We start from the raw sequence: 21263 nt of genomic DNA, 5'->3' as shown, positions 1-21263 counted from the left end.
ATAATATACAAGCATACAAACATTAATTACTTACATTTTTAAACATGGAAGTTAATAGAAGTAAATTTCTTTCATGTTTTATAAGCATGTATTACAAATCAATGTAGTTACAGAGGATTGAATAAACATAACATAATTCATGATAATAATTAAAAAATATGTGCATTACCTAACACCTTAATAAAATTCTTAACCATTTAAGCTTCAGTTTAAGATTTTTCCAAACTTAAAGCTGATTACATCTCAACAACAAAAACAAGTTTCTCTTTGAATTAATCAATGATAAAGTAACATTCTGCGCAATATCATACTGAATCATCCAAAAAAAAATATTTCAAGTTTTGAAATAAAATAACTGATGTAAAAATAAATTTTGAAAAATAGTACAAATATACTACAGACTAAAATTTTAATTTAAAATTAGATAAAGTACATTAAAAATAGAGAAAAGTAAAAAAAAAATAATAATACTTACATCAAATACATCATGAGCAGTTGCAGATCCAGGCCACCACAAAGATCTCTTTTTGCGATAATATGGACCATATTGATACCTCTTTTTTCCTCCATCATAGGTTTCTAATTCAGTAATGACCTAAAAAAATTTTTGAATTATAATAAATATTAATGTTCAACATATTGATACATCAAACACAGAAACCTCAAAAATATAAAGATTCACAAAATTTAAGATCTTGTCGAAACAAACCATACCAAATATGGGACAGTTGCCACAGGCCTTTAAATTTTTAAGGAAAAAAATGTTCTGTGAACAGGTTTTAAATTTTAGAGCTGTTTTTTAAAAAAAATTTACTTAAATATCACTTAATATATTCTAATAAGCTTTTATTATAAGAATTTATTTAGTCAAATACTATATTTCAGCATTTGAAGTTTTATATTTTAAAACACAATTAGAGCACCAAAAATAATAAAGTAAAAAATTCATAACACTAATATCAAATATGAAGAAATTTATGCTTACATCATTCTGAGTAATGTCATTGCCAGATTTGAGTAATAAAACACTTTGGTCAATTCCAAGGAGACCAACAAGGGCATTTGGTTTAGTTGCAACAGTCACATTGACTGGAGCACCAGGCTTTGTTTCTTTAACATTAGTATTGATACTGACCTATGAAAAAAAATTATTAAATTTAATAAACTATTCTCAAAATGAATTTTTTTTAATCATAAATTAATGCATAAACTTACCGGAGTTCTGAATGTTCCAGATACATCAAAATTCACAGCATCAGCGACAATTTCATTATTTTCAGGTCTAACATAAAAAACAACAATCCTTGCTTTGGGCGCCATTTTGTGAGTAACAGGTATGGAAAATCTGTAGGTCTTAACATTAGGAACATCAATAGCACCAGCCAACACAATGTCTCCACGTCCTAAAACCTATTTTTAAAAATTTAACTTCAAAATTAATAAAGCATTTTTTTAAAAGATTATCTAATTTTTTAAATTTTTTCTTTGAAGATGCTTAGGAATACTGTAATAATTTCTGTGAGAAAGAAAGAACCCTCACAACTCAGTTTAATTAACTCTGATAGTTTTATAAATAATTTTTTTCAAATTAGTAAAACCATGTCTCCACCTAAAAAAATATTCTTAAATAATCAGATCTGGGAATAATAGAATTTCCAGAGATTAATTTTTAAACCTTTTTCTCGATATGCTAGATTAGACTGAACAAATTCCAGCAATAAACTAATTGTTTTGTTATACCACTAGCCAATACCAGCAAACTATTTAATTCAAAGGGGTGCACTTCTTAATCTTAGTTTCCAGTGATGCTATCTATGGACAAGAACACATACATCACAGCCAGTTTTACAGGGAGGACTCATTCACAAGCGAATCATCCAAGCAAACTCTGGTAACTATTAATAATACTTATTAAATAAAAATATGAAATTGGGATTTTTTTAAAAAGTTCTTTAACTTTTAATTTGTCGCACAAGACTGCAGCACAAACATTTAGGAGTCAACAAAACAAAATTAGATAACCATTAAAATTACCTCATATACAAGTTGAGATAAAGGTTCCGTAGCATTCACTTCCAACTCAACTTCTTTATCAACAGTTGGGTTTTCAGTTCTCAACAGCACTTGAATGAAGCTGTTACTTGGTGACATTGCTGCTTCAACATTATCAAGATTGTAATCGAATCCTCTAAATTCAGCATTCATGCTTAAGGAAGATGCATTGGTGTTGACGGGGGGATAGAAATCCACACTAAGCAAACCATTGTTGGGCACTGCAATTCGACGAGAGTCCCACTGGCGCTCATCATAAGTGTATCCATATTTCAACACAATTTGATCACCGTTTGTAACCACAACAGGAGTATCATCTTGATAGCATACTTTAAGCTAGAAAATTAAGCCATCATAAGTCATAATAAAATGGATAGTTTATTATCACAAAATTCATTAATTACTGAATTTAAATTAAAATTTTTTACTTAAAGGCAGAAAAATTTCAATTGACAAATTAATATTATCAAAACAATTATCCACATGCATCTACATATAACAAACTAATCTTCTGAGTTAAAAATTGCTTAAAATGCAGAATATGTAAAAAATATATATAACTATTTAATGCAGGAATACCTATTGACGAAATGTAGTAATCACAGTAAGTTTGAGCATCAACATTTGAGCATTTATGCTATTTTATTAACTTACTGTGTCAATGTTTATGCTGCTAAATACGAAAAACCCTGCTTATTTCATTTAAAAAATTATTCTGCACATAATAAAAAAGCAACTGGTTTAACAATGTAGTTTATCACTATAGCCGTGTAAAAGATTAGAGCAAATATTAATAAACATGTTTCAAATTTACATTTCGTTAATAAGAAAACAATGTGCTACAAAAAACATGAATCACTTTAAAGGAGATTTTAAAAAAATGGATATACACACTTGTAGGTATAAAATTTTAAAAATTATCAATACAAAAAAAAAAGGAATTAAACCAAAACATAAAATAAGCAAATCTTACATGTGCAGTATATTTCAAGCCTGGTTTGAAAGATTCTGAAGATTTCACCATTTCTACTTTAATATCTCTGTCATATACTTTAAGTATATTTGTGGCATTATATTTTCGTTTAGTTAAATATTCTTCTACTTCAGCAATCACATCAATTTCTAAAGCCATTGTATCTTCCTTCAAACCTAAATCACGGGCTAAATTTATTGGAATGTCCACAGAACCATCAATCTGAAACATAGATATTAATTTAAATATTAAATTTGTATATAATGGAATTGTTTTATAATAAAATTAACAGTTAAAACATCTGTAATTTTTGTTTAAATGAAACATTTATAAAGACATTTGCATTATAAAAATCTCCAAAACAGTTATGGCTAATTTAATTTAGGATTTTAATAAACTAAAGAATAAAGAAAGAATAGAACTTCTTACTGTTTACAAAACAAAAATTTGAACGAAACAAAAGAGATGCAGCAAGATGCATAAAACATAATAAACGAAGCTGATACGTAATACGTTATGTCAACTGAATGCTCGATTTTCAACAATTTGCAATACTAACAAACACCAGAAAAAACAAGAAAAACTTATATTTTAAGCATTATAAATTGTCAGGGCAACAGACAACTGCATGAAGACAAAATGCTGTGAAGACTGTTGCCAAATCACTCGCATGGTTTATGAAAAGAATATACATATCGTTTTCATCCTTGTATAATAATGTATATAGGAAAATTTCTCGCTAAAATTTTCCAAGTAACAATTAAAATGTTGGGACAATGATGAAGTAAGTTATTAATGTAATAGAGACATAATTTATACAAATATCTTTTGAATAAATAGATAATTTCAACTTAGATAGAGTACTAAAATAACAAAAATAAAATATTAACCTCTAGATGATTTTAAGTTTCTGAGGTAAGTTTGCAACAAAAAACTTTAATATGGGTATATTATTCAAAATAATGAATACATTTTATCCCTTACAAGATGAACTATTTGATTAGAATCGCATAAAATTAACTAGCTGTTAAAAATAACTAAGAACAAATTCTCAGACCATCAACTACAGAATGAAGCGTTTATAAAGACAATATGTACTAAAAATTCGCTCTGCACTAATAACATTATCAACACAGTGAGAGAAACTTCAGAGATAGAATATCTGCAAATTTAATTTTCAGAATCCCAGTGAAATAATTTAGACAGTTTAATATAAGATTCACCTCAGCTTCAGTTACAGCAGGCTTATTTTCATTTGCTAAGTATCCAAATCTCAAGGAAGGCTTGACAAGAAGTTTGACATGGCCTTTTACAGGTTTTCCGTATGTGTACCTGAATAAGATAAAATAAAACATTATGGAAGAGAATTAATCTAATTTGTAAAATTGTATGTTTTATGATTCATATGAATCCTAACTCATGCCTGATTGTATGGGAACTAGTTCTTAAAAATAATACTCACTTTGCAGATACAGTTGCAACAAAATCTGGTTTATTGTAAGTAACATAAGGTGGTAGGGCAATTTGAACTTCAAAATTGGGTAAGACTAAAAAAATATATAAAAAATAATGTATAGAAAATATATTTAAATATATAAAAATTAATATATAAAAATATATTCAAATATATAACAATTAGTATATAAAAATTAATATATAAAAATATATAAAAAATACATAAAAACTAATATATTTTTAACACAAACATAATTTAAGATATATGTACTTATTTCTTATGAAGATGCAGTAACATATCTAAAATTTAGAAACAGCAATTGAAACAGTTTATGTAAACAAACTACAATCATTTTTATTTATGTAATTTTGTATATGTTAGCTAAAACTTTAACATCCTAAAGACTTGCTTTTAAAACAAAAAATACTTAAAAAGATTGTTAGATTAATCTCTAAATATGACATCGAGTTATATCTTTAACTATTATGACCATTACTTTTTATTTTCACGAAAATGTAATTATACATCACATTGGTTAATCAAAACAGCTTTTATCACAATTATACATTACGGTTACAATACCTATTTAGCATATACATACACAGAGAAAATGAAATAAATTTTAAAAAATTCAATAATTTACTCTTATCTATACTAACAGAAATACTTTAAACATAGTGAAGTTTTAAAATAATTGTAAAAAACACAAATTAGTAATTTACTAATTTTGCTAATGAAGTGAAAATATTACATAAGCTAAATTAATAAATTTCCAATTGAGATTTTTCTAATAAATTATTAAAATTATACATGAATTTCAAGTAAAAAATGGGTTAGAAAAATCAATTATAATACATTCAGGCAAAATCAAATCATTAAATAACAGATTGAATACAGAATTTAAATTTCATAAGATCAAGATAAGATAGGGATATATAGGCAAATTAGTTCAAGAAAAAAATACTTATAGCATTGATAAGTAATAACAGAAGAATAGAGAAAAGCTCAACAGGGCGCTATAGGTTCATGGTAATTTACCAAAATATATAAGCCCCTTGAAGAGATATAAAGATAATTGCAATAATTATACAGAGAATTGAAATATGAAAGATTTCCTGAAATGTGGAATTATAAGTGCATTTTTAATAGCTTAAACTATGCAAACTAGAAAATTGCCAAAAGTTTCTATCAGACTCAATATTTGTTTCAAGTTAAACATTTCTCATGAAGAAATAATATAAGACTTCATTATAAACAACAACAAAAAAAACAAAAAAAAATTACCATATTCAGCCACTGTGAAAGTTTTCTTAAACATTTGACCCTAAAATATAAATAAATTCATTTAGAAAAAATATATTATGAAGTTATCAAAATAAAAATCTTAATATTTTACTTACCAAAATGTCGACATTAATAGTCCAATCTCCTAAAACTGGTTGATCAGATAACAATAACTCAGCCGATGCAATACCTGTTTAAAGTTTAAAACAACTCTAAATTACTTCAATACATTTTTCAGTGCCACATATAAACAAATATTTTATAAATTAATACCTTTTGTGGTAAAAACTTTTCCCCATTGTTTTATTCTATTACCACTTGCATCCTGAAATACATTAATTGTAATGAATACATTAATACAAAATAAATTTAAAATTAAAATGTTATAAAAATAATTTGAACAAAAAAAATCATTTCAATTTCCAAGATGATTTAAAAGTTAAAATTTTTTGTTAGGATTAGCTCATTTGTTTAGATTTATCAATAGGAAATGTGATTTCATATTGATATGATGTTAATGAAAAATTTAAATCACTTAATTGATTTTAGCATGAATAAAGAACGTTAATATAAAAAATTGTAAGTTTAACTGACTTGATTGAACTATATTTTTTAGCACTGTTACTCAAAATCTATTAAAGATCAAACTATCTTTTTATTTAAATGTGTCTATTACAGAGATTTAGAAATAATATTTTCATGTATGCATGTATCAAAATAGTGTAACTTGCTAAAGAAAAAAAAAAGAATAATATCATAAAAATCTGTATATTGGAAGCATTTTTTTTAAAAAATGGAAGCTTTATAAACATAGACAAGTTAAAAATAATCTTTTAAAAATAGATTGATAATTATAGATTTAATAGTTTTAAGCTGCGTGTCCACAAAACAAATGAACACAATTAGTTTTTAAATTACTAAAAAGTATAAAAAACAAATAGTATAGTAAATTATTACTTTTAATAAACAGTTATACTCACAGTAATATACATGTTTATTGCACCAGTTACAGAAGGCAAAAGATGTGGATTAACAACAAGCACTCTGAATTGCACTGAAAATAAAGTAAATTTCTGTAAATTAAACTATTTCATCAACTAGATTAATATAATTCATTAATTTACAACATAAATTCAGGATATAGCACTTAGTGCAAAAGAATTTGAGTTTTACCTAATTGTCCAGGCTTGTAAATGGCTTTGTCTGTTTGAATGAAGACAGAATAGCTTTTATGTTCATAAGTCAAGACTGTTTGATTTCTGAATTTTAGTCCACCATCGCCTTCCACAATTAGACTGTAATTTCCAGAGCTCCATTCACCAATCTAATGGAAAAGGAAGAATGAGGTGATTTTTTTCTTCTAAACCCCAGTACATTAAAGACAGCCAGTACAATCATTGGGAAAGGGTTTTCAAAGTGGTAGTAAATTAATAGTAAAAGAAAGAAAAAATTTATAAAAAAGTTGTTATTTTGCCATTAATTAAAATAATAACTGCTTGATCCTTTTAATCATAACTACGAATATGCTTAAATTATTGATCAATAATTTTTTAAAAAAACTTAAATAACTAAGATTTATAAATCAAAGCAAATGTTCCCTAGGAAGCATTTTGGCAGCATCACAAATGGATAAGAAAATATGAAAATTAGAAGTATTTTACAAATATATAATGACACTTTAATTTTATAAACAATCATTTCTAATAGAAAAAAATTAGAAACACTCAAGCATTAATTTGAGCAAGACGTTTTATATTGATCAATATTCATTTTAGATTTATCTTTATACTTTTTTTTTAATAAAAATTCTCATTTTAGAAGTTTATGCAACAAAAGCCTTTAACTTAAATAGTGAAAATGGGATCAACTATATTAAAATAAAATCTATTAATAATGTATCTGTATCTAACTTTTAAAAATTAAGACTTTTCAAATTAAGTCTTAAAAATTAAGTAAAGTATAAAATATTTAACTTTTAAAAATTAAGATAACGATTTAAAATTTAAATTAAAATATATCTCAGAATATTTGAGCTGATCGTTTTTATATGTAAATTGCAAATTTATTTTAGTTTTTAAATGCAAATTATAGCTACAAGTTATTAACTAAGCACTTACCTCAAAATTCAGGATCTGTGTTTCACCTATTAAAAAAAAAAAAAGATTTGAAATTATTTTAACATGTTTCTAACTGAATATAAACAATATAAAAAATTTCCAACTTAATATATCAAGACACCAATTACTGACTTTAAAAATAGTAAAATGCCAATTACTAGCTTTAAAAAATTGGATGATACCAAGTAATGGCTTCAAAGTTATATTTACAAATATGCTGAGTAAAAAACTGAAAATCACATTTATGAACAGTTTCTTATAATTTGTTTGACATCAAGCTGTTATAGCGTATGATCTTGTAAGTCTAGGTTCAGTTGAACCTTGAAATAAAAGAATCTGAGAAAAATAAAAGTTTACCAACTCACCAGAATTTAGAGTAATTTGTTTTCCTATTGTGTTGTATTGGCCATTATCAGCTGGTCCTTCGATTGTAATTTTCAAATCTAGTGGTGCAGGAAGATTATGGACAGACGCACTCACATGGAAAGGAATATTTGGTCGCAGCTTTGCAGGTGCTATCACAGTATAGACAGCTGAAGACAGGGGAGCTACTGTCGTACTACTTTAAAGGGAAAAAATGAAAATTTTAACAACAAAGCAAACAATACCTATAGTCTATATTTTTCATTGAATCAATTACCAACTTCACACAATTTTTAAGAAGGTATTTGCAGCTTCTGAGCCTGCAATCATAAAATCAAACGATATTAAATTTTGCTTAAAGCTTCTGTACTATAAATCTGAAAACTTATAAAAACTGATTAGGCATAAAAAAAAAATATGCCTTGAAGAGGATTGTGAAATACAATATCACAGTGAATCAAGCCTATGATAGCATTCATTTGAAAAATTAACAATTAAAAAGGCTTTGAATAAACTATCGATTGCCACCAAGACCACAATACGTTTATATCATTTAAACGTTTAAAAGCTTTAAAATAGTCAAAGCTTTAACATTTTACGATATTAATGGATTAAATTATTTTACATTTATATCTGCAAAGATAGGAAACTTATTAAAAAGTTTGATGCCACCATGACGACAGAAACAGCCCTGCAAGATTCAGTGATGTATGTAGTGATTATAGCACATTTTCACTTCTGGAACGAATATCGTTAAGAATTTCCTAAATAATTTACGAATTATCAATAATGCAACCAAATAGTGGCATAATTAGATGGAATTTTCAGGCTTTGTTATTTTATAAAATCTCCCGGATAAGAATTTCAAGTAATTTCTTTAAGTATTTTCAACGACAAGCGATAAAAGTAATCATTTTTGTAAATTTGTTTGCAATATTAATAAAATAAATAAAAAAGAAACTATTTCTCCATCGCAAGTATTTGTCCCGTAAATGTGCGACACAACATTAGGGCGCAATTAAAAAATTAAAACGCAAAATTAAATTCACGCTTTTCTTCGGCAGGATGAAACAATTTTTCAGAATTTTTAATTTAACTTTTAATATTGGAATTATTTACTCATCTATATTTTTTAATACTTACTCTATCTAATTTACATCTAACGTAATTTATCAATAATTAACACTAGAAAAACTAAAACTTAGTATATACCTACATCGAACAAAAGCAGTCAAAATGACTGCATTGTGAAAGAATAACTAAAGTGTAAAAAAAAAAATTTTAATTTTTAATATTTTTTATATTATTTTCAATTATATAACAACTTATTAGTAAATATTAACAACAACAAAAATTTACTTCACTTGGAAAGAAAATATTATTTTATGCATTATTATTTGTACATTTTTTGCAAATGAAAAAAACAGTTAAAAAGCACTCAAAATGACTTCCTTTAGGTAACCTAGTGCTAACCACTTATAAGTCCTTAATTACAGACAAATAGGAATTAACTCACCTTTGTCCTTCCGTAAACGCTAATAGGGCACTAAGTGCCCATATCACTCCAAGCATTTTTTCCTAAAAAAAAAAAAAAAAAAAAAAAAAAAAAAAAAAAAAAAAAAACACAATTTTAGTCTAAGTGACACAAATACAACACAAAATACATCAAAATAAAATTTGCATTTTAAAAAAAGTTATTCTATCACGAAATTAAATGAAAGGCAATATATTCTTTTCGAATTTCAAGTTCTAATTAACCCACATATTTAGAATCAAGTTCGTTAAAAAAATTGGAACGGAAATAGATTTACAACAAGTCCAGAACCCCAAGGAGTTAGGCTGATTTAAGTTCAAAATTACCTAAGCAAAAATAGCTTTACCGCAAAATCAAATCACCTCTACTATTGACACTATGAAATCCCGAATTAACTAAAAATATTCGAATAATCAACTAAATATTTAACGACCTAATACTTAGTTTCAAATTTAGTTAAAGACTTCATTTAAAATTAACTGTAGTATTGCAGTTAGTGATTGTTTTATCTTAAGGCATGATAAGGCGTTTATTCTTAAGGCATTACTTTAAAACTTATGTTTAAACAGAAGCGCACCTACATAAAAATATTTTAATTGCTTAATAGATAAAACTTTAGAACACTTATATTATGCGCAGAAAATGGTCATTGAAAACTTCAACAAAAGAGCACGAGTCTGCAAAACTTCAGAAACAATTTATTCGATATGATATTCTATAAACATAAACCATCTGTATACTTTGTATACTTCATAACTTAAAAGAAATTCCCAAAATTTTGTTTTATTTAAAATTTTATTTTTATATCCTGCGAGGATTCCAGGACATCTTACACTTGCATTGATTTTTTTTGTTTTTTTAAAAGTAGTTTATGATTTTTATAACAAATTTTACATTCTAAATCTGCTATAGTTCATTAAGGGATATGCAGGTACTTGATTCATACTAGAACAGAAACTTTCTCTTACTTGTAGCATTAAAAAATTAACATGTTTGGAAAAATTTAACACGTCTACTTTTTACGAAATAATAGATCTGTGAAATTGCAGAAGTTAAAACAGTTATTTACACTCTGTCATTGTAATAGAAAATAGAAGCTCACAGATAAATCCTGGACGTACACAGAATATTTTCTTTAATATAAAACTACTAAAAATATTTAAGTTAATAGTTTCAAAATAGCTAAGAAGTTCTTAAGTAATCAATAATAATACAATGAATTTTTAACTTCGATGCTTTTCGAATTCTGTTAAGAGGGTTAAAAGTGAAGCCTAATCAAACTATTTATCAAAGGTGTGTTTATAACTTATGAGCAAATGTTAAGTCAACGACCTGTTACCCTTGTCAACAGATGCTGCAAAAAGAAAGCAAAACCAAAACAACTGCGGACCCTCGAGGCAAATGACAAAAAAGAATAATTTTCCGCTTTTGCCGAACATCACGTCCAGCTTGGGGGCTGAAAGGCCAGGTAATCACGTGTTTGCGAAAGGGAATCCTGTATATGCTTACCTTTACAAACACTTCTCAATGAATATGCACGCCTGAACTTTTGACCATGCCATTGCAACATTCCATTCATATTTCGGATAAGCGGCAATGAAAATAATTGCAAAGAGCTTGAATCATATAATTAAAAGGAAAGGAATGAAACAGTATGAGTATCCCATGCCTCTGAGGAAATACATGGAATGTTAAAATAATTCAAAGCAAGCACAGCTCCAACCAAACTGTACAATAATTTATTGCCCAAAAATTGTATAGATATCTTGCTCTTGTTTATTTAACAATAGCTTAAAATTATTAATACAGTGAACTCTCACTTATGCACCGGTGTAAGGGGCCCAAGAGAAAAAAGCGCATAAGTGAAAGAGGCGCATAAGTGAAAAACTTCAAAATTCTAAAACGTAACGTAAATTGCAGCGACAATATAAATAAATATGTTTCTGAAGATTAAATGTTAATATTTATACTGTTTTGGTATTTACTATAATTATACAAAGAAAAAAATTTAACATACCTTAAGACAATTTATTTTCTTACAAAATAATCTTAATACATGTTTGTATTTGTGTTTGCAGATGTTATTCAAAAACAGTTTTTTCCTGTTCATATAAATGGGATAAGGGGGAGTTTCAGAAGCAAAATTAAATTGTAAATGGTTAAGAATAGCGTCTAAAGCTTTCAATACTGCTGTGTGATTTGGAGGAACTTTATCATCTCGTCAGTATCATCCACCACGTACTCATCGTTCACAAGTTTTAGTTAGATATAAATGAACAGTTCTTCACAAAAAAATTTGAGTTTTATGGGAGGGGGTGAAACATCACATGATAAATTTCTAAGAAAAGTACTTGACGTCATAATATGCTGCACAATAAGTTGTTCAAGTACTTCTGTCACTAAACAGATCACTTCCTTTTATTTACTAATAATGTCCATCTGACTGCAAGTAAGTGATCGCGGTCTCTTTCATCTTTCATACTCCAGGTGTCTTTTTTTTTTTTTTTTTTTTTTTTTTTTTTTTTTTTTTTTTAGAAAACAGCATGGGAGTAAAACTAACCTCTGGACAAGAGGAATGGTCATTTTTTAAAAGATGAATGGGCTTTCATTGTTGTTGGTGTAACAGATAAGACACTCTATTCAAAATTCTAGAAAGAATGTCTTTCCAGAAACAGCAAAAAAGAAAAGGTCACAGGGGGAAGCAAAATTTAATAGGATCTAACATATATTTCTTTTTATCTGTAACAAGGATTGCTTATTTGTTTCATTTTTAATTTAAAACATTTTTTTTTTAAAAAAATATATTTAAAGGATTAAAAAAATAAAATTTTAGCCTAAAATTTCGGCTCATAATTGAAAAATTTATTTTTAGAGCGACGCATAAACGAAGGATGTTTTTTTTTTTATATCATTTGCAACCTGTGCACATAATTTTAAAGAATTACCACAAACTTAGTGTTCTATATATAATCCAGATAAAATAAAAATACCACAATTTAAATAATTGTTTTGGAAACAGCGATTAAAATTGTATCCACAAAGCAAATGCTTAAAAAAAATAAAAGAAAAAAAATTACAACGGCGGAAAATAAAATTAATAATTTGGAAATAAAATGAAATCGTGAAATGGTGTTCAAGAAATAGTTCTAGAATACAATTCACAATAAACTTGGTTGACGTCAGAGACCGGTCATATTAACCGTAACGCCCACAACGAAGCCAAGATTTAGTTAAATATTCAATTGATATTCAACATACGCAATCTCGATGTTACGAAACATTAAAAAAAATATATTACCTGCAAATAAAAACCTGCTTTCATAGCAAAGAATAAAAGCGTAACTGTGACTGCATCCATAAACACTTAAAAGTGCTGCAGAGCTTGGCGAAACAAATTAGGCTTTTTACAATTTGAAACGAAAAAACGTTAAAAGAAAAACCAGAAGTCCAGACTTGTGAAATTTCTTTTTTTTTCCTCGAAATGTTGAGTTAAAACGAAAAAATTTACAAGCTCGTTAGACTGAAGCGGGAATGAGGCATTTCGAAATTTTAACTTGTTTTAATTTCGCTTTAACTAGTTCGGTCAATAAATTTTGAAAGTATTCTACAAATTTAGAGAACATCTATTTATTAAAAACTTAACTATTTAAAGATTTCTACTTCTATTGAAGAATAGTTTTAAAAAATGCTAGAAATGCTAAGAAGTTAAATTTTGCGGAGAAAAATTTTGCACGCCATAGAATTTTACAAAATGGTAAATGGAATAAAATTTTTTTACCTGTGCTCTTATTAAAATATATAGATAAACTAAAAATTGGACATTAACGTTCCATATCACTTACAGTAAAAAAATAAAAAATAATAAAAGTTTAAAAAAAACTAACGATTAAATTTTTAAAAAAATACTGAAATGAAACAGTGATCATTATTTAAAGATTATTTTAACCCCAATGAATGTTCAGTTTACAAAACATTCCTGTAACAGACAAGTGAGTTTCGCTAATTCGAGACTTTACATTTTAACAAAGATATTAAATGTTAAGCTGTATAACTTATCCATATTTAAACTAAGATTCAAAAGTAGTCCTAAGATAAGAGTGAAAAGATTTCTTGAAACTGCACGAATTTGAAATAAAGGAAACATAAAAATCGCTTACAGAGAAAGACATGTATAAGTTCAACGACATATGGTCATTTTAAACTCTTTCATGAATTTCGATAAGGTAAGAAACTTGAAAATGTTTTTAAAAAAAAGTATTACGGAACTAAGATCAATTTGAGAAGAAAGCAGCCTTATTTAAGAAATAAAATGTGCGAAAATTAAATGTTTTATAATTGACTTCAAAATTTATCACAACTTCGAAAAAATATTGTTGTACAGCCATTTTTTTATATTGAATTTATTATATTTATTTATTTATTCAGTAGTTCTCAACTAAACTCAATATCTAAGCAGTGGATTACTTTACCATTTCCATGGTATGCACGGACCATTAAAATTTAAAAATATGATGTCCTGACGGCTTGCCAAGAAGCCAATTTTCTCAAAATTCCTTATTTAAAGAAGGGGGTAGATGCCCTTAAAACATTTTTAAAGAAACAAAATAAAATAAATAAAAAGTTAATTATGTACATAAATATTTTCTTTAAAAAAAGGACATAACTAAAAATATTTTAAAATAGGAATATGAAAAACACACTTTGTGCCACACATTTAGTGAGTCCAATTAGCAGGATTTTTAATTTAGGAGTTCGAGAGGAAAATTATTTTAAAATATTCACAAACCACGTGCTTTTTCCCAAAAATATATTTAAAATTTTAATATTAAAATGCGTTTTATTGAGGGAAAGGTTTACTTATTAAGTATCTGAAACAAGCGATTTTTAACATTTAAAACCTCATTCTTAGGTTTTCATTTTCAAGCTTATTTTGGTGAAAACCTTGTATTTTACACGAGTTTAAGTTACTGGCGAGAACATAAATATCCAGCAACAGTTCATTTGCAAAAAATAAAGACAGATCTGCCAACACGGAAGTTACTCTTCTCAACATTTCCGCTGTGGGGTAAATTACAATTAGGTGTGCAAACGGGTTAAAAAATTTCGCCAGCACTTAAAACACATCAAAGCATACTTTTTATGTACCACATAACCATTTAAATGTCGTGGTAATCAACTAATTCAAATTTTAAATCATTAAATCACAAAAATTGCAGCCACTTTACCTATTTGAGAAATTTCTCCAGCACGTCCAGTTTAGTTGAAATCAGAAGGAAAGAGTCGGTTTGTACCAATTTTGGAAGACTAAATCCAAATATGATATTCAACAATGTCATCAGAGTATATATCTAAGCTAAACAAGACAAATCTCATTTTCTGCAGCAATAAAGTCGGATTAATTCCGAATTAAATACAATTTTCATTTGAATATATTTCAGCAAACAAATAATTCGAAGGGGAAAAAATCCATCTAGAAAGTTTAAAACATTTGATTGCAAGCAAACACCAAACATAACCAAATGGAATCTCGCCAAGAGTACGCAGCTGTCACAATGCAAATTTTATCATACGCTGGCTTCATGAAAGAAAACAAAATTATAGAAAGAAGCTAGAAAACAATGGTTGAAGGGAGGCCAATTAAAAGAAATTCAAGAGCGAAAAATAAACCTGAAGAGAAAACAAGTTCTGGTCTACAGGTAGAGTTCAACGGTTACGGTTACACGATTATGAGTACGGCTGTCAGTATTATAAACTTACAAATACAAGACACTGCCTCGCCTTCTGTTAACGTGTCAATAAATAAAGAACATGATGCGATTTGCATAACAATGGTTTTATGGGATTTGAATAGCAGCTTTTTAGCACGAAATCTACACAGGACTATCATAAGAATCAGCCCGATCTCGTTCGTTTAATCCGTGGAGATAAGTTATATTTTAGTAAAGAAATATTTACATTTTTCGAATGAAAAAAACTTCTGTTATGTAAGACATGAATGTAAATATTTCGGCTTTTTCGGCTCTGAAAATTGTTATTGTGCGCGTGTCTTTCAAACGCCTATGATTTGCTTGATAATTTCAAGCGGTGTTTCAAATTGCATTCTACTAAGGAAGGCATTACAAGCTTAAAATAGTTATGTGAAACTAGACTAGTAATTTGAATAATTTTCATGTGTTATAAATTGTGTGTTTCATACAAAGAATGAGCAATTTGGGGAAATATTCCTAATATTACACTAAAATTTTAGCAATTTATGTTCCCTTATTTTCAAAAACGAAAAAAAGAAGCAAAATATTTTAATGAAGGGTGAGTTACTGAGAATTAATTTATGGCTTAATATCAACTGTCGGGCACTAATCATAATTAGAAATTTAAAAGTCTAGATCCTATTCCTGCTGGAAGGATCGAAATATTCGAAACACAAATTAAAATAGGCCTATTCTTTGCCTAGCAGGATAAAAACAATTTCAGTAAAATGCGTAAAGATGACGTCTCACGCTTAAAATTTATAGCATATTTTCTTTGTGTTGCTTCTTTTTGATACAACTTAATAGTGAAAAAGTAGAGGATGTACTACCGATGAGCACTAGAAAGTTAGAGGACGGGCATGGAAGTGTTTCTAAGACTAAAGATTTAAGAGTTGTGGTAAATATTTATTAAACACTCAGGGGTCTGTCCAGACATTTTGTGAAAGGTCCGTTTTTCGTGAAATTGTGAAAAAAAATTACTCACATTCTTTCAACCAGGGTCCGCCTTTATAAATTTGTGCAAATAGGGTCCGTTATTGCAAAAAAAAAAATTTTTTTTCAAGGAGTTTTTAAATTGTAAGACATACAAGATTATGCTCAACACAGTAAAATTGTAATTAAAAAAATTAAATTTTAAAAAATAAACAACAATTGCTCCTTTTAAATTAGAGATGCAACATACAAATATTTGGTATTTAGCCTATACTGCTGAACGCAGAATATTAATTTCGGACGAATAATGGAAGAATCGTCTGCCGAAGACAAAACTTAATTCGTTTACATCCATCTTTCTTGTTTTCTGCCCTGGAAAGGATTTGTTCGATTAACAAAATAATAATGAAGTTAAAAAAATTTGTGAAGGGTCCGATTAAAAGAAAAATCATTTTGTGAAGAGTCCGTTTTTAGGTTAAAATATTTTGCGAAGGGTCCGTTTTTATGAAAAGATATTTTGTGAAGGGTCCGTTAACGGACCCAAATTTCTTCTAAACAGACCCCTGACACTTAACTAGACATGTATGATAACGAACAAAAAAAATTATTTGGGCATAATTAATAGAATTACAGTTTTATAACCACTTAACGCTGTGAAGTACCACAAGCAAGTCATGATGCTTTTGTCACAAAATCGTCAACGACCTGCTGTACACATAGCCAAGCAATTATAAGAGAAGGAAAAAGTTCGTGGTTCGTATCACAATTAAAAAATTGTACCGATTAATAAGGCATAGAATATTTAACGCATCGCAGTGATATGGAGTAGACTGCTTTGGAAAGCGCATCGTAATTTCTTGCCAGTGCCACCACTAGACATGTTGCATTTATCTTTGAGCCAAAAACTTAAAAATAAAAAAAAGGGTTCAAATTTTAACAATAGAAGTTAAGTTCACAAAACTGCAATTTTTTCTTACTAAAAAAAAACTTTTTTAATCAATATTAACAACTAAGTTACAGCAATGCATTAAAAACCTTTAGCTGAACTCATCTATGTACTTACCAGCCCCATCTTTTATTTTTTACTGTCACAAGTATTGTTAAACACTTATGTCTGTAAATTAAATGCTAAGATAGCACCTAGGTATAATTAAGAATAAAAAATGCTTGATTTTTACTTTTGAATCACGCGTACCTTGCTTACGTTGTTTAAGATTGAACACTAATATTCTAACTTCTAAGATCCCATCTCCCACCTAATTAAGATTCCAACGCAGAGAGTAAAAATAAATATAAAAGATTAAAGTGAAAACTATGTATATCTCACAACTGTTCTAAGTTTATGATGTATTCTGTACATTCAATTGTAGGGTTAAATTTTATCATTTGCTCCTACACAGAAAACAATCACGTGTCAGCCACCTTTAACAAAAGACAATGACCAAACATTACCAGCTACTACAATTATATAGGGCAGTGACACAGGCATGAATAATTCAGTAGCAGACCCCTAAGTAAGAAAAAGTAAGATTGAAAATATCCACTTGGCCGTGACCGTGATCGGTAAAGCAGACTTCAAAACAAAGCATGGCTGGAATATGGCAATAAACGTAGTTGACGATCCAATGATAATCCATTTTAATGGACTCTTGCAAGCACGGACCGGCTCGAAAAATTTTCCTCTGTACGTTTAGGTCACTGGGGCGGATTTATGTTTCAATGGGTTTTTTTCCCCTATTTCATACAGTCATGCGTGAACAGAATTTCACAGCAAATCAAAATTTTGAAATAAATATTGCATAAATTAATTGGAAATGTGATGATTCACAAATCCATTATGCAACTGAAATTTCACGTAAAAAAAGTTTAGTCATTTTTGAGCACGTAACCATCATCAGGCAATGTCAGAGTTTGGAATTCCTAAAAAATTCGGGAACCTCATAAGAATGACACCCAATAGAGTAAAATGTTGAGTGAATTCAGAAAATATCAAATGCTTTCTATACTGAAACAGGGAGACTCCCTGTTATGTCATCTCTTTAATATAGCACTAGAGATGGCTATTAAAGACTGGTACACAAACGCAGAACAAAATTTTTGTGAAATCCGTACAACAGCTAGCATTTGCAGACGATATCGTGGGAAGAACTTTAGCAGCTGGCTAGTTTGTAAAGGCAGATACAAGTTCAGTAATAAGCTTAGAAACCTTGCGCTGTTTGTCGATTAAGAAGACCCGAAACTTATTGTTTACTTTTTAATGAAATTCTGGAAAAATTATTTTTTATAATTGATATTCAATCATAAAAAAAAACCACTTAAATAAAAAAGTGAGAAAAGAGCCCCAGGTCGGCACATGACTAACGTCAATTTTGAAGATTCATATGCCCGAGATTCAATGAACTACAAGCTATACTTAACTTTAAAGTGTTTTGATAAATAAATGAGTAAATTTCAATTATTCTTCAAATACGTGACAGTCTACCTCTAAACAGTTATTAAGGAAACGCTATCAAAAAATGAAAGAAATAAAAGCATTAGTGATAAAAATGCAGAACGGCATCTGAATTATAGTTATGAAAAAGTCGATATTTCACAGTATAGAGATATTTTTTCCAATCTATTTACATTATCTTTACATTAATCAATGTTATCGTTACCAAAATATTTATCAAACAATCTATTACATCACATTTTATCTTATTCGCAATGTTATCAGATTGTGTATTTATCGTAGTCGATAATGATCAAGGTAAGGCTATTAAAAAAGAAAAAAAGCATTAGTGATAAAAATCCTGAACGGCATCTGAATTATCGATAAGGAAAGGTCGATATTTCACAGTATAGAGATATCTTTCCAATCTATTTACATTATCTTCACATTAATCAATGTTATCGTTACCAAAATATTTATCAAACAATCTATTACGTCACATTTTATCTTAATCACAATGTTACCCGAGTACGTATTTATCGAAGTCGATAATGAAAGCGATATTACAGCATTCAATATGTATAGCTAATTATCGTATATGCGATATGAATTATAAGGCATGATATTCACGATACAGCGAGAGAACATTTTTTAAAATATTGCCATCGTGATGACTAAGTAATATCGATGTAACGAAAACATCACTATATGATATGGCCTAACTCCAGACTAAATTTCAGTTTAGAGAACGTAAATAAAATAAAACAATCAGTTGTTAAAAATTTACGAAGAAAAAGACGCGGAGTCTAACAAAACTGGTCCAGAAGACAGAATCATATGAAGAATCTAAGAAAGATAAAACTATAAAAACTATGGTTGTCTTCGTATCAAAAAAAGAGTGCCCTATATATAAACTGGCGGAGAAGCTTCATTTAGTTAGTTTTCTTAACATAAAAAAAGGGTTACGTAGAGAAAGTATTTGCACGATTGAGATAAATTTTAGAGCTGAAAGGCTAAGAGTTTTTGCGAAGCACGCTTTTGCGTGGCCATCAAAATGTTCTGGGACAGGTACGAAACGATGATTATCACTGGAACAATGGAAGAATGTTTTTAATGAGTAGAAACGCTTGCCAAGGTCAGCAATAGACGTTAACTAAGTTACAGTTGCAGAACAGTACAGAACACATGGCAAAGAATACTTCATTTAAAATTGTAATACATAATTTCTTTTTACAGCAGCATGCAAGCTTAGAATTTATGATTGATTTTGAAATTAGGCACTTAGAATTAGGCACTTAGAATTATGTATTTAAAATTACGTATTTAAAATTACGTATTTAGAATTACGTATTTAGAATTATGTATTTAGAATTATGTATTTAGAATTATGTATTTAGAACTAAGTATTTAGAACTATGTATTTAGAATTATGTATTTAGAACTAAGTATTTAGAACTATGTATTTAGAATTATGTATTTAGAACTAAGTATTTAGAAGTATGTATTTAGAACTAAGTATTTAGAACTAAGTATTTAGAACTATGTATTTAGAATTATGAATCAAAGAAAACTTACAGCAACCAAAGCACATCCTTGAAAAATAACACCCTAACTCATCACAATTTTAACTATTTAACATAGCTCTAAAATTTTTTTAATTTTAATTTATTTTTACGCCGAACATCACAATTTTATCTATTTAACATAGCTCAAAAATTTCTTAATTTTAATTTATTTTTACGCCGAAATACAAAGCAAATCAAAGTATGAAAACATAGCAAAATTTATTTATATTCAAAATAAATTTTGTAAAACAAAAATCCTCCCCTTCTTTCCAACGAAAGAGACTAACGAAAAAGAAAAGTTTTAAATTTTTGAACTTGCATAATTTAAGATTATTCGGAAATAAATTATTTGTACTTTTAAGAATTAATTTGACACTTGCTACCAATGCTTCAATTTTAAAAAAAAAATTACAAAAATCGAGTTACATTCTAGGTTTAGAGTCAAGATTCTAGAATCCTGTATTTAGTAGTTTTTGTAATCCTGTATTATTCCATTACTACATGAAGTTTTTGAAAATAAAAACCTGAAAAGTAAGAACTTGTGTTTTAAGAAAATTGCGCGAAAATTTTTTTTTTTATTATCTGCATTTTTGTTAGTGCTTTTTTTTATTCATATAATATATAAAAAAAAACTAATTGTAAATTTAATTTGGACATTTAAGCCAGTATCGGAATTATTATCCATGTAAAGAAGCCAGTAAAGATGTCTTAGCGTAAGTCACGATTACCATACTTACTGTTTCACCTGGATATAAAAAGTAACCATTTCACCCTTTGACCCAGATAGCAGATATCCCTTTTATGTAAA

The 21263-nt window shown here is 28.0% G+C and overlaps 1 protein-coding gene across 2 annotated transcripts in view; it reads right to left on the bottom strand.

Annotated features, from left to right (window-relative positions):
- The window catches only part of LOC107457179 (CD109 antigen), a 67049-nt gene that overhangs the window by 18604 nt on the left and 27182 nt on the right, over positions 1–21263 (bottom strand). Inside the window, exons 2-16 of one of the 2 annotated variants that reach the window (XM_016075277.5) lie at positions 9762–9823; positions 8248–8444; positions 7883–7908; positions 6939–7089; positions 6746–6819; positions 6039–6090; positions 5882–5955; positions 5766–5805; positions 4488–4572; positions 4249–4357; positions 3026–3247; positions 2035–2388; positions 1216–1410; positions 986–1135; positions 476–595 (exon numbers count right to left, since the gene is read on the bottom strand). In XM_016075277.5, the coding sequence (XP_015930763.3) occupies positions 476–595; positions 986–1135; positions 1216–1410; positions 2035–2388; positions 3026–3247; positions 4249–4357; positions 4488–4572; positions 5766–5805; positions 5882–5955; positions 6039–6090; positions 6746–6819; positions 6939–7089; positions 7883–7908; positions 8248–8444; positions 9762–9817 (1905 nt within the window). In that variant the 5' untranslated portion in view covers positions 9818–9823. The remainder of the gene's footprint in view (positions 1–475; positions 596–985; positions 1136–1215; positions 1411–2034; positions 2389–3025; positions 3248–4248; positions 4358–4487; positions 4573–5765; positions 5806–5881; positions 5956–6038; positions 6091–6745; positions 6820–6938; positions 7090–7882; positions 7909–8247; positions 8445–9761; positions 9824–21263) is intronic. The other variant, XM_016075279.5, reaches the window with a different exon arrangement.

Source organism: Parasteatoda tepidariorum, chromosome 4 (genome assembly GCF_982258835.1).
Source record: "Parasteatoda tepidariorum strain Cologne lab strain chromosome 4, Ptep-v5.0, whole genome shotgun sequence".
Taxonomy (NCBI): domain Eukaryota; kingdom Metazoa; phylum Arthropoda; class Arachnida; order Araneae; family Theridiidae; genus Parasteatoda; species Parasteatoda tepidariorum.
This window is presented reverse-complemented; position numbering and strand designations above follow the sequence as displayed.